At 37.4% G+C, this 14,295-nt stretch overlaps 2 protein-coding genes and 1 long non-coding RNA gene across 3 annotated transcripts; all 3 read right to left on the bottom strand.

Annotated features, from left to right (window-relative positions):
- Positions 1-654: 654 nt before the first annotated feature.
- LOC109857271 lies at positions 655-4,624 on the bottom strand. Its single transcript, XR_002250480.1, has 2 exons — positions 3,597-4,624; positions 655-2,139 (listed from the first exon to the last, which is right to left on the bottom strand). It is a non-coding gene; the product is annotated as an uncharacterized LOC109857271 (long non-coding RNA).
- Positions 4,625-6,415: 1,791 nt separating this feature from the next.
- LOC109857272 (protein ABHD17B) lies at positions 6,416-9,369 on the bottom strand. Its single transcript, XM_020433432.1, has 3 exons — positions 8,217-9,369; positions 6,685-6,817; positions 6,416-6,522 (listed from the first exon to the last, which is right to left on the bottom strand). The coding sequence occupies exons 1-3, from the start codon at positions 8,858-8,860 to the stop codon at positions 6,439-6,441; spliced, it is 861 nt and encodes a 286-aa protein (XP_020289021.1). The 5' UTR covers positions 8,861-9,369; the 3' UTR covers positions 6,416-6,438.
- A 396-nt stretch (positions 9,370-9,765) lies between these two features.
- LOC109857268 (sorting nexin-22-like) lies at positions 9,766-11,190 on the bottom strand. Its single transcript, XM_020433428.1, has 3 exons — positions 10,864-11,190; positions 10,315-10,508; positions 9,766-10,217 (listed from the first exon to the last, which is right to left on the bottom strand). The coding sequence occupies exons 1-3, from the start codon at positions 11,014-11,016 to the stop codon at positions 10,055-10,057; spliced, it is 510 nt and encodes a 169-aa protein (XP_020289017.1). The 5' UTR covers positions 11,017-11,190; the 3' UTR covers positions 9,766-10,054.
- Positions 11,191-14,295: the final 3,105 nt, after the last annotated feature.

Below are 14,295 nucleotides of genomic sequence, written 5' to 3'. Positions count from 1 at the left end.
CATGTAACGTATCTGTTTTTGAAAAATATAAATCAAGATAGTTTGGAAATAAAAAATAAATAGTTCAAATGTGTATGTTGAATATTTTGATTTTTTTATTATCAAAAGTATCAATGTTATGTATCATATTTAACGACATTCGCGGATGCAACAAGATAGTTTTTTAATAATGAATTTTTTTACAATACATTTTGAGAAAAATTCCATTATTATATTCCTACTGATTGATACAGAAAAAAAATATTGAAGTATAATAAGGATACTTGCCTTTTTTTTTGCTTCAATTCATAGACGAATTTATTATTTGCTACTTCTTATAAATTCCAAGTCTGAAAATAATTGAAAAAATCGAATACAATCGACGACAAGAATTATTACATAAAAAATGGAATTTTCACATAAGGTTTTTTCGCTTCGACATAATCATCATCACTGCAAATTGAAATTATTAGTCACAGACGTAGACACAGAAATGTGTGTACGTGTAATAATTAAACAAAATAAAAGATATTTATTATATGGAAAACTTTGTAATAAAAAACCCGAGGTTATACGCTGTGGTAAATTGAGGAAAAAATTTATTTACAAATTTGTACCGGAAATCTGTTCCTCTCTCTCTCCTGAACTCTTCTGGTTTAAATAAAACACGCTGTGTTGATAATATGTGCTTAAACATGTAATTTACATCATAATTATACATTGTGTTAACGGTTTTTCTTGTTTCTCACAGGATTAGTAAAGTACTTGCGCGATGATAATACGCCCAAAAGGTAGTCAAGTGCCGATGGAAATATAAAACTCTAAAATGACAAATCTCTCGTTCTTTTTATTCGGATGTACCTAGCGGTGGATTTTCTTTACGCCTGCTACGTGTCTTTACGAAGAAACAAACGTCACTTATTTCTCTCCCTAAAATTATAGTTCTTATGTTCTAGACAAATGATGAATGTGTTCTTACGCGATAATTTGTTCGACAATGCACAGGCTTTGCATATATTCCCTCGCTCTTTCTTCCTCTTTCAGGATGTGTGTGCACGAGCGTTTTCAACTTTACATCCAAAGCAAAAAGTCTCTCTGCTCTTACGCCTCCACCTCCGGTAATTACATCACAGCTGTAATTGTCGCCGTACATATATACATATATATATACATATATACACATATATACATATATATATATATATGCACATATACACACAAGCGTTTTCTCTCAGCATATCTCCTCTCCCCCCTTTTTTGTAAGTACATCAGATACCGAAGGAAATTATGTGGGAGAACGAGGAGAGTACGTTAACGCTTGTTTTTTTCTTTTCTTAATACTTTGCTTATACGCTATTATATACAATTTACGAATATCAACGCATATATCGCGTGAATCCGTTTGGCGCTCGCTCGCACAGCATCGAGAGCACCAGTTTTCTTCGTACGCACGACGCGCGACCATGAAAGACGAAAGTGCTGCTCAAAACCGGTCGATCACTCGCAAGCGCGAGAAGGAGAGGGGAAAACACGAGCAAAAGTAAGGAGAGAGAAATACATAGAGGAAAAAGAGACAAAGTGAGAGATTAAAAGAGGTAGAAATGAATAGCTCACTCTGAGGATTGAGAAAGAGAGAGAAGGAGAGAGAAAATAGAAGAAAGAGAGAGAGAACTGTGATATACATCTCCAAATGCCGCGTTGTGCAAAAAAATCTTCATGACGAACACAACAACGTAGTTCGGTTTTCATCGCGCGAACGTTTTTTTTTTCTTTTTTTTTCCTCTTCTCTTCTTCGACTTATAAAGTAATCACTAAAATGGAGACAAAGATCGACAGCGACAGTTAGACCCGAATCGAGAGCGAAAGAAGAAAAAAACGTACAATTTGTGTCATGAGATGATGAGGTGAATTTTGATAATAACAAATATAGCAATGATAAAAACACAGGAACTAGCACGCCGGATCGGCACTAAGTTCTCTGCCGCTTCGAACAACTTTCTGTCGCTTTTCCATCTCGACCCTTCATTTCTATAACATCTCCTTGGTTGTCTATCAATAATCTGTACATTGCACTAATGTATCTCGGTAAAGAGTTTTACCAGAACACACACGATTAAAATTGCTGCATTGGAAGTTCGTCGTCCCAAACTATAGGATGTCCTAGAATAAAAGAAAATGCCGTTATTTCTTGTAAAAATAAATTAGCTAAGTAAAATTACACTCAATTTATTTCGCACCAGCATCTGTGTGTTGATTCTTAAAAAAACCTTTGTGATTAAATTCAATAAGTCTTCTAACAATCTTGTATTAAGATTTTTTTGAATTGAACACTTAACAAAGAGATTTATTTAATTACTTTATATTCATTAGTGTTGTTTTTATTTTTTCAATTTGGAAAAAACTCTTTATATTCAACGAGAGATTTATTTATCTCTTTCAGAAAAAAAAACTAATAATATATTTTAATGCAATTTTAATACTAGCAAGTTAGCTAGTATTAATTTATAAATTTTACAAGAAATAACGTTTTACTTTGTCCAATCTGGAACATCTTATAAATACATTTACTAATTCTTTCACAGCCGCCTCTACTGATATATGTACGTTTCGTGCAAAACGAGAGACTCGAATACACAAACAAAAAATGATCGATTTTATGTTGTGAGAGCACTGACACATACTATCATTTCATTTAACATTAAACGTGGCCATTTAATTTTCAAGTCTCTCCGTCCCTTGATATTTTTCATTCTATTTAATTGAGTCGAATTTTTGCGGAGAATCAGACAGCTACGTTTAACGATAAATACACGGTGTAAATCTAGGATTTGTCATTTACAAAAAAGAAAACAAAATGTGGAGACACTCATCTTTTGGTGGATTTGTATAACTACTTTGTGTGTGTGTGTGTGTGTGTGTGTGTGTGCGCGTGTGTGTTCGCTAGACTTCGCGACAACTCGATGGAATATACTTAAAAAAGAAAAAAACTTAGATCTCTAGCTCTAACTCGAGTGTCTCCATCATCAGATCTCTGCAAACATCTCCGTCGCCGTAGATTAAGAAACAAAGTCTCTCGTAAAAAACGTGCAAAGCACAGCGAACATCTCGCTCCTCATTTTACGTAACTAATTTACATTATTTTCTTCTCTCCTTCGTACGTATGTCACGTATGTTTGTCGTTTCTACGTCTTAGTAAACATCCTTCTCAACAAGTTGCAAGGGCGTGTGTGTGGCACAAAATAGCCTGAATCGGTATAGAAACCGGATTTATACACTTATCGATGTATCACTTCTCCCTAATCTCCCGGTACGTTAAATTGACATTTTAACTCGTCTTAAAATTTCCACTCCGTAAAACACACCGACGCAATACCCGAGACAAACAATTTCGGCCGATAAAAAGTATCAACAATGCTGCCATATAGAAATAGCAAAAAAGATGCTTCACGCAATGAGGCGCATCTTGGATTGCGATGTACACATTATCTCGCGCAATGGCATTCCGCACAACCGCCTCCGTACATTGAGAAAGAAAGGATCTTTTTTTTTTTTTTTTTTTTTTAACTGTACTTGTATTTACAATTATTGAGATATAAAAATACTAACGAGAAACGTACCTATATAGACGAGGTCCTTCGCACACACGCATCACTTCCTTAGAAATTAATTAATTCATAGTCAAGTTGTTTTGGCAGTAATATTGTCCTCAGCGATTTGCATTCTTATTGTTGCTCACACGTTGTTGTTTGGTTGTTTAGCTTTTCTGGTTAAAAAAAAAAAAGATAAAAAAAAAGAAAACATATTTGCGAGACGCAATACACATGCACGTGTAAGATTTTTCCTTTCTCCTGTTCGTTTCCAACTGTGCCAACGCGTGCTTCGATTTTTTTATCAGCTTGGAAGATGTGCAATCCTTCTCACGCGGATCCTTCTCGTCGTGGATATAAGAACGAGTATCTTCGTTACCGTTACAACCGTCGTTTATCATCACCGAGCGAAACGTACAACCTCCTGAAAAGATCCGCATTTTCCTCGTCGCACCAGAGATCTCTCTCGCCTATCAACTTAATAAAATGCATCGCATGCGCCTGAACGGAAACAAAGATTCCATCATCTCTCGCAATTACATCTAAACACATATATAAGGAAATAAAAAAAAATATATAAAAATGCAATTGACAACGATAATGAACTGACGAACTTTTAGTCTTCGAGTGCTTCAGCTAAAAATAAAAAAAAAAATGTATATAATACTCCAATTATATAATACTCTAAATTTTTTCACCTAATGATTACTTTAAATTAAGAAAATGCGGAGATATTCGGTAAGACTTTTTTGTTGAATGGCACCAACACTCATTCTCGAAGCAAAGGAGTGTGTTCAACCACACGCGAACCATCAGATATTCTAGTAACTTTAAGAAGGATAAAAAATAATGATAATACTCGACGCACTTGTCGCAACAACGTTCCGCAGCCTATTTTTGCAAAAAACGTGTCAAAACCTAGTTCATCTATACTTCCGCTCTTAATTAATTTATGTGTACGTAAACCGCACGCGTCCAATAGCGTGCATACACAGATAAGACTATTTTTTTTTTTTATATGCACAAGTACATATATATATATATATATATATTATATATATATATACTTTTTTCTCTCTCGCGCGCATTTCTAGAAATATAATAAATCTTATAAACTGTGTGTCTGTGTGTATCTCCTGCCTTTATGTATGTGTGTATGTGTGTATCTGTGTACAGAGTTTCTCACTAACACGATTACAGCCCAAGCGGTTTTTTTTTTAACGGTATGCGTACGGAACTGTGTGATCCTCCCTTGTGTAAAATACATATTATAGCTTGGAAGAGAGAATGGCTTATGCGCGTTTCATTAACACTTTGTCTCGAGAGTCGCCCGTCTGTCGACGCACTCGGCGTCCAATTTCTCTTTGACCTCCAGGTAACTACTGCCCGAACCTTCGGCCGACGATGTACCCGACGTGTGCGGCCCGACCTCCTCGAGTGACAGGACTTCCGTGCCGGTGGGCGAGTAGCTCGTGGTCGCGTCGCTGGTCGGCGACGTCACGCAGCTGTCGCCCACGCTGCGACTGCGCGGGGTATAACGCGTCTTCTGGAATTGTTGTATGTTGAGTGATAAACTGGCCTGCATCGACGTTCTGTCCGCAGATTTGGCAGGGTCGTTCTCGGCCTGTATATCGATGTGAGACGGACTTCTTGAGCGGGGAACATGAAGCGGACTCTCCGGGTCGGTTGCCAGATCGGACGGCAGAATCTTCGAGCTAGCGGCCAATCTGCTCGCGCACGGAGAGTACTTTGGCAGGTTCAACGTAATCTTATCCGTGCCCACCGTTAGGGTGGACGATCGGCCGAGTTTCTTCATCAACGGGCTGCAAGATTTCTTCTTCTTCAGCTGTTTGGCGTCGTTGTAAGAGTCGAAGCTCTCAGTGGAATCGCTCCTTTCTTGCTCTTTGCACTTTTCGAGGCCTTTCCTCTTCAGTTTCGTGCACGCGCAACTCCAGGGAAATTTCTTCGTGGGTTCCGCGGTCTTTGCCGCGTCGGACTTGGTGAATTTTGTGATATTGTCGACAATCGAGAGTTTATTGTAGTAACGTTGCCCGCCGTCCTTACCGGCGCTATTCGACTCCAACGCTGACTCTATGCAGTTGTACTTGAATCGTGATCCCGGAGATTTACTCTCCGCTACGGGCTGAGTGAGAGAACCTCTACAATCAGTAATGTCCTTTTTAACGTCACCGGAAGCATTGGAAAACGATGCGACCGACTTTTCTACGATCGCGCATTGTCGGCAGTCTTCTACTAGTATATCGATCAACGTGGCGTGATTTCTTTGGCTGTCCATCTTCTCGTGATTCTGACCGAACGAGTTCTTCAAGCTTCTGTGAACTACATTTTTTTGACTTTGAGCAAAAGGGTTTTTCAGGTTTTTCGGTAAGTAAGTATGTTTCTTGGTGAACTTGCTGCACTTTGACAAAGTGCCGTCGATCACCTTTTCGCCGGTGGCAACTTTGCCCTGGCTTTTGTCCTTAGTATAAGCCGAGGCGGAATCCTTCTGCTTTGAGCACTTGCTCTCCGATTTCATACTGGATTTCTTCGAGTTGCCTCCGGCTTCGTCTTTAGAACGCGTCTTTTTGAAGGAGTCCGAGTGATGAGTTTCCTGATTAATAGCCTGCTGTTGCTCGCAAAAGAAGAACACATCATCCACAGAAGCGAAGGATGATTCTTCGTCACAGGGAAGGACAGGCGTCTTCTCCCCTGTGGGAGGCGACTGCTAGACAAGCTTCTCCGTTGGAGTGCTCGTCGAGATGGAGCTGACGGTGTTGGAGTTGTTAGAGTTGTTGGAAGTGGTACGTTCCGAGCTCGCATACAAATGGCCCCCTCCCTGTCCCCCCTGACTCTGGGAGAGGCTTAGTCGCCGTCAGTTCACCAATTCCACACTTACAAATTGCTTTAATCGTTCGAGGTACTGGTTGAACAGCTCTACGTCGTTATGGCCGGCACCCTGAAAAATTACGTATTATATAGATTTCGTTCCACACGACTTGCGTGTATGAAAGTATGTTATTGGAATACATTACAACGTAATTATCAATGTAAATAAAGAAGAAGTCAAAGAGAATGCGAAACAATTATTGCAAAAGAATATATTATCGATTTCCGATACCTCGACCCACAGCGGTTCCACGGCACGTGGACATCTCTCGTAGATCGCCAGGCCATGACTAAAGTTTATTACTTCGTCTTCCGTGCCGTGAATAACCAGAACGGGAGACGTCACTTTCGGCACTTTATCTATGCTGCAAAACAAAATCACAACAGGTTCAGACGTTGTTGCTCTTGTTCAGCATTAATTTATATATAGAATTGTAGATTAAAATTAAACGTCGGTGTTATTAAACTCTTGCACTCTTTATCCGAGAAGATAAGCACCGGAGCACGGTTGGAAAACCGGAGCAAATACAAAACAAAAGTTTTGTCTGAGATATTATTTTTAGCTTTGACACATTGATTGTCATGTCATCCGTATATAGGTAACACGTGCGTTACAAGGGCAGCGCATACACACCGGTGACAGTCTTATTTACTCCATTACGAATGATATTAGAAAGTATATTTAGCGAGATGTAAAATCAATAAAAAAAAAAAAAAGTGTCGCAACAAGCGCAAGTGAAATCTGAAAAATAAAATGAACGAAATACAAATAACAAAATTGAAAAGCTCTATATTTTAATTTAAAAAATTAGAGAATAGACGGAATTATATATTTGCCTTGTAAAATGTATGTAAACAATAACATTCAACTTTGATTGAGCCGAATAAACATTGCAAAACTGATAGAAAATCAATCGTCAAAACACACTACGACGCAAACATCGCGCAACAAACAGGTTTCATTGATACGTACGACCACATTTACAGTATTTGCTCGGTTGCAAACTTTTATAGCTTCTCAACGTCACGTTAGCGACTTTAGTTCGAATTAGTTATCGATGCACGAAATATATCATTTGAATTAGATGACCGACAAGTTTTTATTGGAAACTTGCAATTTTGCACTTTTTTTTTAACAATGGAATTTACTTGATCGACCAATAATTTCCGAAAATTCTCGTTTATTTCAAATCAGCGTTTTGACTAAAAAATAATTTTTGTTATTTATTCACATTTTTCTGAAAAGAAACTCATATCACCAAATGTTCATTATTTATTTCCTGTAGAACAATAAGCGTCAAAACGATCGATTTTATTGTTGTCTTTTATGTTTTCCTTTATATCTTTTCCTTCAATTACAATCTTTACATCGCATCGTAAAACATTCTTTAAAAATGGCATGTGGATTGTTTTAGGCCTTGCGTATCTCGTGGTAATTGTTCTTTATAACTTTTGCATTATATTCAATTCTTTAAACCCGTTGTATTATTTACTTATCTATATTTTTACAATAAACAAATATGGAAGTCCGAACTTTATTTCCGATAAACAAAGAACTACGCTTACGCGCCACGTGCACGTCCGCATATGTAAAAATCTATAAAGACACGTCCGTGGAAGCTTCCTGACACACACGTTCCTTATCTCGCTCGATAAAGAGAACAATCCCGTTATAGAACAATAGTCGGGGGACCGATTGCGGTGATCCAAAGCTCACAATTCAAAGGTTATACTCGCAAGTAGTTATTATTTTCTCCGTTTTACCTGGTGAACGCGTCGAAGAACCAGGTTCTCTTGGTCTTTGGGAAAGCGACCCGCATCCCGGACATGAGCGGCGAATGCAGCACCACCGCGCCGACCTCGTATCTCGCGGCCAAGTCTACCGTCGGCACCGTGCCGATACTCTGCCCGTACAGAATTATGTTTTCCGGACTTATTCCGTAACGCGTACGCAACGCGTGCCACGCGGCGTCGATGTCCGCGTAGAGATTCTTCTCGGACGCTTTGCCGCCCGACACCCCGTAACCGGAGTAATCGTAGCTGAATATGTTGCAGTTGATGCGCGATCCTAGACCGAAGTAGAAGCTTGACATCTGGCCGATGTCGACGGCGTTCCCGTGCGAGAATAGAATCGTAAATCGCGCGGTCGCCGAACATCTTACGAACAAACACGCGATCCTATTGCCGCGCGACGTCCTGGCGTAGAATCCCTCGACCGCCTCCTTCTCGCGCTCGGTGTACTGCCACTCGGCGCGCTCCGACAGGGAGATTGTATACTTGGAGCCCTCGTCCTCGACGAACGAGTACGTAGGCTCGGGCGGTAGGAACGCCAGTTTGTCTGCGATTCTGGACGGGCAGGGCGGACAGCAGAACAGGCAACACAGTTCACTCAAACTTAACCCGTTCATCGTGCAAATCAGCGACCGTGGGAATGTGTACACACACTACGCACAGCCGCCACACCGCACGCACAACACGACACCGCACACACAGAAGAGGAGAAAAAAAAAATTGTCTCTCTTATCACGTATCGTCGTCGTGGAGCCTCGGCATCGAGGCTGAAACGGCGATGCTCGGATCGCCGCCACCCGGGGACCCGAAATCGAACAGGGGTCAGGTGTTCAAAACCGTACGCCAACGTGCGGCGAGGGAAGAGGAGCGACCGCGATGATTCTTTCGTCCAAAAGCTTAAAGGTGGTGTGAATCACACGCGGCGCGTCATCTGTTATCAGTTTCTCTACGCGGAATAGCACTCACAATGATTCAGCCATGACGGCAGAAACGAGCTCTCTCGCCGATTTCTCTCCCACCTTCCCTTTTGTTCTTTCTCACAGTCGCGCCTCTCTTTTTCCCCCGCGAGCTCACCCCCACTCATCCAGCCTTGCGTGCTTTCATTGTGCGTCAGGTGAGACGCGAAACAGAAGCGGAAATCCGTGGGATATTACCTCGCGTTGTCGTATCGGCGCTCGATGCCATCCGTGAGTTTCGCTTACGGTCGTCAGGTGTCGGACGGTAAAACGCCAATGAGAATCGATCGAGTTTTAAGGTGCGTCTTCAACAAGAACGCGACTTGTCCAAGTGATTAGGGATTTTGTTACACGGACCTGGCCGCTCTCAGGTTTCTCTCTGTTCGAAGCATTTCAACCAGTGCAATCTACAGATCAATCTACTGATCGATCCTTTAACATCTTTGACCAGTCCATTTTCCATAAATCTTATCGGATTACAACTAGGGATCAAACACCGATCTTGTTCGAAAAATTAATTTTCTCCTTTTTTTGCACATTTACAAGGAAAATATAGTTATTTATATAAAGAATAAAACTTGTACATGTTTTCACAAAAACAATATTATATACAATTATTATTCAGCTTGGTTGCTGGACGTTCATCGTAGTTAAGAATGCGCTTATGATTAAATTACAAATTATTATAAATGTATAAATATATCATCAAATTTGTTCACTTGATAAAACATTGTAGTTTTTGCAATAATACTGTAGGAAAACCTTGGGTTTGCAATAACATTTGAAACATTTGCTTGACACCCAGGTTTGGCTCTTGAGTTTTGATCATACATTGATTGTAGCACATATGGAATCTCATGATTTGTATATACCTAACAACACACCGGTGGTTACAACATCTGGAAGACTGCTGGACGAGTCTGCTTGAACGTACGGATCACAGTGAAAAGTTAAAACTGGATGATGCCCGAGAGTGATTCGATGATTATCCATTAAGCTGTTTGAAGTCTTGTGCATTCTTAAAAAATAACAAACAAAAAGAAAACAAGATAACACAAATACAAAATTCTGTTTTCATGTTTAGTCTAAATTTTCTCAACAGTTTCAAGAAATACCTCTTGTGGGATGAGTTAGTGTCCTGATTTTCTATACCTAGAAAATTAAGAACTTGTTGTTTCGTGGCCAATAAACGTAACATCTTTTGGATATACAATTCCAATGCAGCTCGTCTTTGCTCTAATACTTTCGGCTGTGAGTTTCTTACTCTCTTAGGGGGAAATGATGCAATATCTGCATTATCCTTTTTCAACTAAAAAATCAAGATTGCTGTTCTAGACAATAATTGTTACACATATGGTAAACACAATTGTGTATTTTAAAAGGGAACTGTCTAATACAAAACAACCATCTGTCATCACCAACTTGTAAAGATTAACGCATTATCTTGTAACTAGATCTCATGCATGTGTGGCGCATAAAGATACGTGATATTAGAGTACTATAAAAGGTAATAGTATAGTAATTTAAAAAGTTGCCAGAAATTTTTTTCCGTTATGTTGATACATATGTATAAAGTGTGTACATACATATAAGTATGTGAATTATGTACACATATAAAATGTATATCAATAGATCATATAAATTGAAAATATTTAATACCGTACCGCACGATGTAACGCACTAAACTCGCTGTATCTTCTCTCGATGTAATATCGAGTGCCAGTTTTTGATTCCAGAATCTCGATGCGGTAAACATAATAGGGCTTGCCGTGTGATACCTCGGCCAAATGATAACCACTAATGGAGGCTTCGTACATCGCATCGCTGGCAATTTACTCGATGTTCACACGAACGTTTTCGCAACAAATTTCAAGTTGACGCAAAAATTCTTTGTATGTGCAAAATTTTTCAATACAATTTTTTGTTTTGCACACAAGCGTGACTCAACCACAAGCAGTGATCACATAAACGTTTTCCCTAGTGCGGAAATAGGAAAATTGAAGTTGCGATCGCGCAGTTACTTGCAAAACGTGGAGAATTGCATTTTTAGTCCATCAGTTTTTATTTTCTCATTTGTTTCATCTGTTTGATTTTTTATTAATTCAGAGTTTTGTTGCAATTAATCGAATAACGACTCTCCTTTCGCGTGCTTCTGAAGTTCATTTTTGGTGTCCTCGAAACAATTTGAAATTGCAAGACTTATCGCGGGTAAAATACCAGTCAGCAATTTATTATTGAAAACTTCCTATAAATTGAAATTACTAGATTGCCAGAACAGCCAATCTTTCTGTCCCTATTTCTGATGGTCAAAGTTCAATGGGTTCCAACAGAGAAAAGCCTGAGAGCGGCCAGGTCCATAAGAGAATGTGTAATCACTTTTCCGCTCCGTAAACTAGCGCATGTCCACGGGTGGTACACATTGGAACTACGTAGCCAGTCCACGAGCGACATGTCGGTGCGCTATGTCCACAACGTGCGGTTCTATTCTGTGCTATGTGCACGAGTTTAAATGGCCACTTTCTTTAAGTGTGCGAGTATATTCGAGAGCGTGAATTTGATTTTTTTGAAATTTAAAATGACCGATCTCGTGATGAGAAGATGAGAAAAGAAAACAAAAGAATAAGAAAAACCATTGCAACTTTTCGTACAACATAAATGTGATATACAAGAAAAGATGTAATAGTCAAGAAAAGAATCTTATTTTAGCGAGCAACATCAGAATTCGTGGAGTGTACTCAGATACCATCTCCTTTATCATCATTTGCTGCTATTTGCTATTATTTTTTTACACACGCTACATATATACATATAGTTACATTACAAAGTAAAAAAAAATAAAATAAGTACATTATTTAAACTTGGTTTGACGGCACACAAATATATGTGTGTCTGAAAAGTTGCATTTTCAAAAAATATATCTTTTACTGGTTTATTACAATTTATCAGAGTGTGTTACAATTTTTGAGTTTTACAATTTTACAAGTTTTTTACATATATATCGATATAATAAAGTACATATATAATAAATACGAACCACACATGGCAATATTTCTGGCAAAATTACACTTATTGTATGCTATACTTCATCGCACATTAAATTCTCGATATAAATTTCATTTACTAATGTTTTACAATTCGAATTCTTATTATTGAAGTCTTTTATATATAGTTTTTACATACAATAAATGTAACCTTACCTTACATAAACGAAATTTAATCTTACATTTACATGCATATGCAGAGATTCATATTAATCAGTGCAATTGCATTTTTCCTAATTTTTAAACCTGCTATATCCTACCCTAAACATCTATTTTAAACATTACTAGCCTTGTTAATCAGGATTAAGGCTGCATGGCACATGCCTTGATCCTAATCTTCCATGTTTATTTCTAACTATATCCGCGGTCTAATACATTTCCTACCTACTCTATTTAAAAAATTTCCTACCTACCCGGTCTAACATATTTTCTAGAAGCGCTTGTAGATCCCTACCTACATTGTTTTCGAAAGATTTAAAACCTATCAATATCGTAGATCCCTGCCTACATATTTTTAGAAAGTTTTTAAAATCTATCAATATTTTACGCGAGGGACAGTTGTTTTAAAATTTTAAGAAGTATTATTTTAAAGTTATTTTAGTTTCGCGACCGAGTTTTTATATTTTCTAATTTAAAGAGAGTATATACCCACCCGATAAAAACGTGCCATATGTAAATAGATGAGATAGAATATATAAAAGAAAGGAAAAATTATATATTTAAATACATATATTTCAAATATATATTTAAATATATATTTTTGCAAAAATTAACTAGAAGAGAATAAATATAAGGAGCATAAGCCTCCAAAAAACAATTCTATATCGGTTCTTTAAGAGAAAGTGATATAGAAAAGTGATATAGAAAAGTGATATATAAAAGAACACAAGTTTCAAAAAATAATTCTATATCGGTTCTTTAAGAGAAAGTGATATAGAAATATAAAAGTAGAAAAGATAGATAAATATATATTGAAAAAATAAAAAAAAAATACAAGAAGCACATATATATAGAAAAAATTCTATATCGGTTCTTTAAGAGAAAGTGATATAGAAATATGAAAGTAGATGTAAAAAATATAAATATATATTAAAAAAAAAAAAAAATAAGAAAAAGCACATATATAAAAAATATTATATACAAATATATAGACATTTTATCAAAAAAAAATATATTGTCACTTTCTACGTATAATTCCATAAGTGTTACATACCGGATTTTCAGTTTATTGCATAGTAACAAGTTAAGAAAGTCATGTTCTTTATGGTCACCAAATATTTAAAAAAATATTATAAGTAAAAATTTGAAACCAAAAGATCCCTTAACTAGGGAAACTATATGAAACTTTAAACTTTTAAACTGCTCTTCTCTAAAATTTGCGTTTTGGAATTACAGGATTATACGGAGTGACAATATATTGAAAAATCAGTGCGACTACTACTCATGCAGAATAATTTATTCTTCTCAAAAATTTTCATGGTAGAGATATGAAACATAATTGATTATTTAATTCTAAATTATTATTTTTCCTTTATATATGCTCAAATTCTATATCTAGGTATACATAATAATTTTATATAAGATTGAGATGATCTCATATATCATTGTATCTAATTAAACATCATTAGATGTAGGATATGTCCATATATAAAGGATATTTTTTTTCAGACTATTTAAAGAGAAATTTAAAGAGAATTTAAAGATAATATATATAAAAAAGCAACTTTTGTAACAGTGAGGTGCTTTTTATGTGAGAAGAATAAATTATTTATAATAACGTACCGTTGCGCGTAGTCCCTCGACGTCCATCGATGTATCTTCAACTCCAGTCCCACGTAGCAATCAGGAACCTACCTTTACTGTCCCACGATGCGAAGGGTGCGCGCCCACGACGAGATGATCGTAGTCCCACGATGCGGGACCACGTTTAAACTTACCGGTGGCCCCGTTGCTGTAATATGACGCGAAAACCGCGAAATCGCGAATGACTCTACTTTTAGACTAATGAATGAATTAAATTCTTCAATTAAAGACTCATGAGCCTCGAAGAATCTT

The sequence above is a fragment of the Pseudomyrmex gracilis genome, unplaced genomic scaffold, assembly GCF_002006095.1.
Source record: "Pseudomyrmex gracilis isolate BER0280 unplaced genomic scaffold, ASM200609v1 scaffold_153, whole genome shotgun sequence".
Lineage (NCBI taxonomy): Eukaryota > Metazoa > Arthropoda > Insecta > Hymenoptera > Formicidae > Pseudomyrmex > Pseudomyrmex gracilis.
Note: the sequence above shows the minus strand (reverse complement) of the source record. Positions and strands in the feature narration are given on the sequence as shown.

Coding starts and splice junctions, on each gene's coding strand:
- LOC109857272 (XM_020433432.1), bottom strand. CDS start 8,860: ATGAACGGGTTAAGTTTGAGTGAACTGTGTTGCCTGTTCTGCTGTCCG. Junction 6,818..8,216: donor TTCTTCGACGCGTTCACCAG/GTAAAACGGAGA, acceptor TTTGTTTTGCAG/CATAGATAAAGTGCCGAAAG. Junction 6,523..6,684: donor TGGAACCGCTGTGGGTCGAG/GTATCGGAAATC, acceptor GTAATTTTTCAG/GGTGCCGGCCATAACGACGT.
- LOC109857268 (XM_020433428.1), bottom strand. CDS start 11,016: ATGTACGAAGCCTCCATTAGTGGTTATCATTTGGCCGAGGTATCACAC. Junction 10,509..10,863: donor TTAGTGCGTTACATCGTGCG/GTACGGTATTAA, acceptor TTGATTTTTTAG/TTGAAAAAGGATAATGCAGA. Junction 10,218..10,314: donor ACTAACTCATCCCACAAGAG/GTATTTCTTGAA, acceptor TTATTTTTTAAG/AATGCACAAGACTTCAAACA.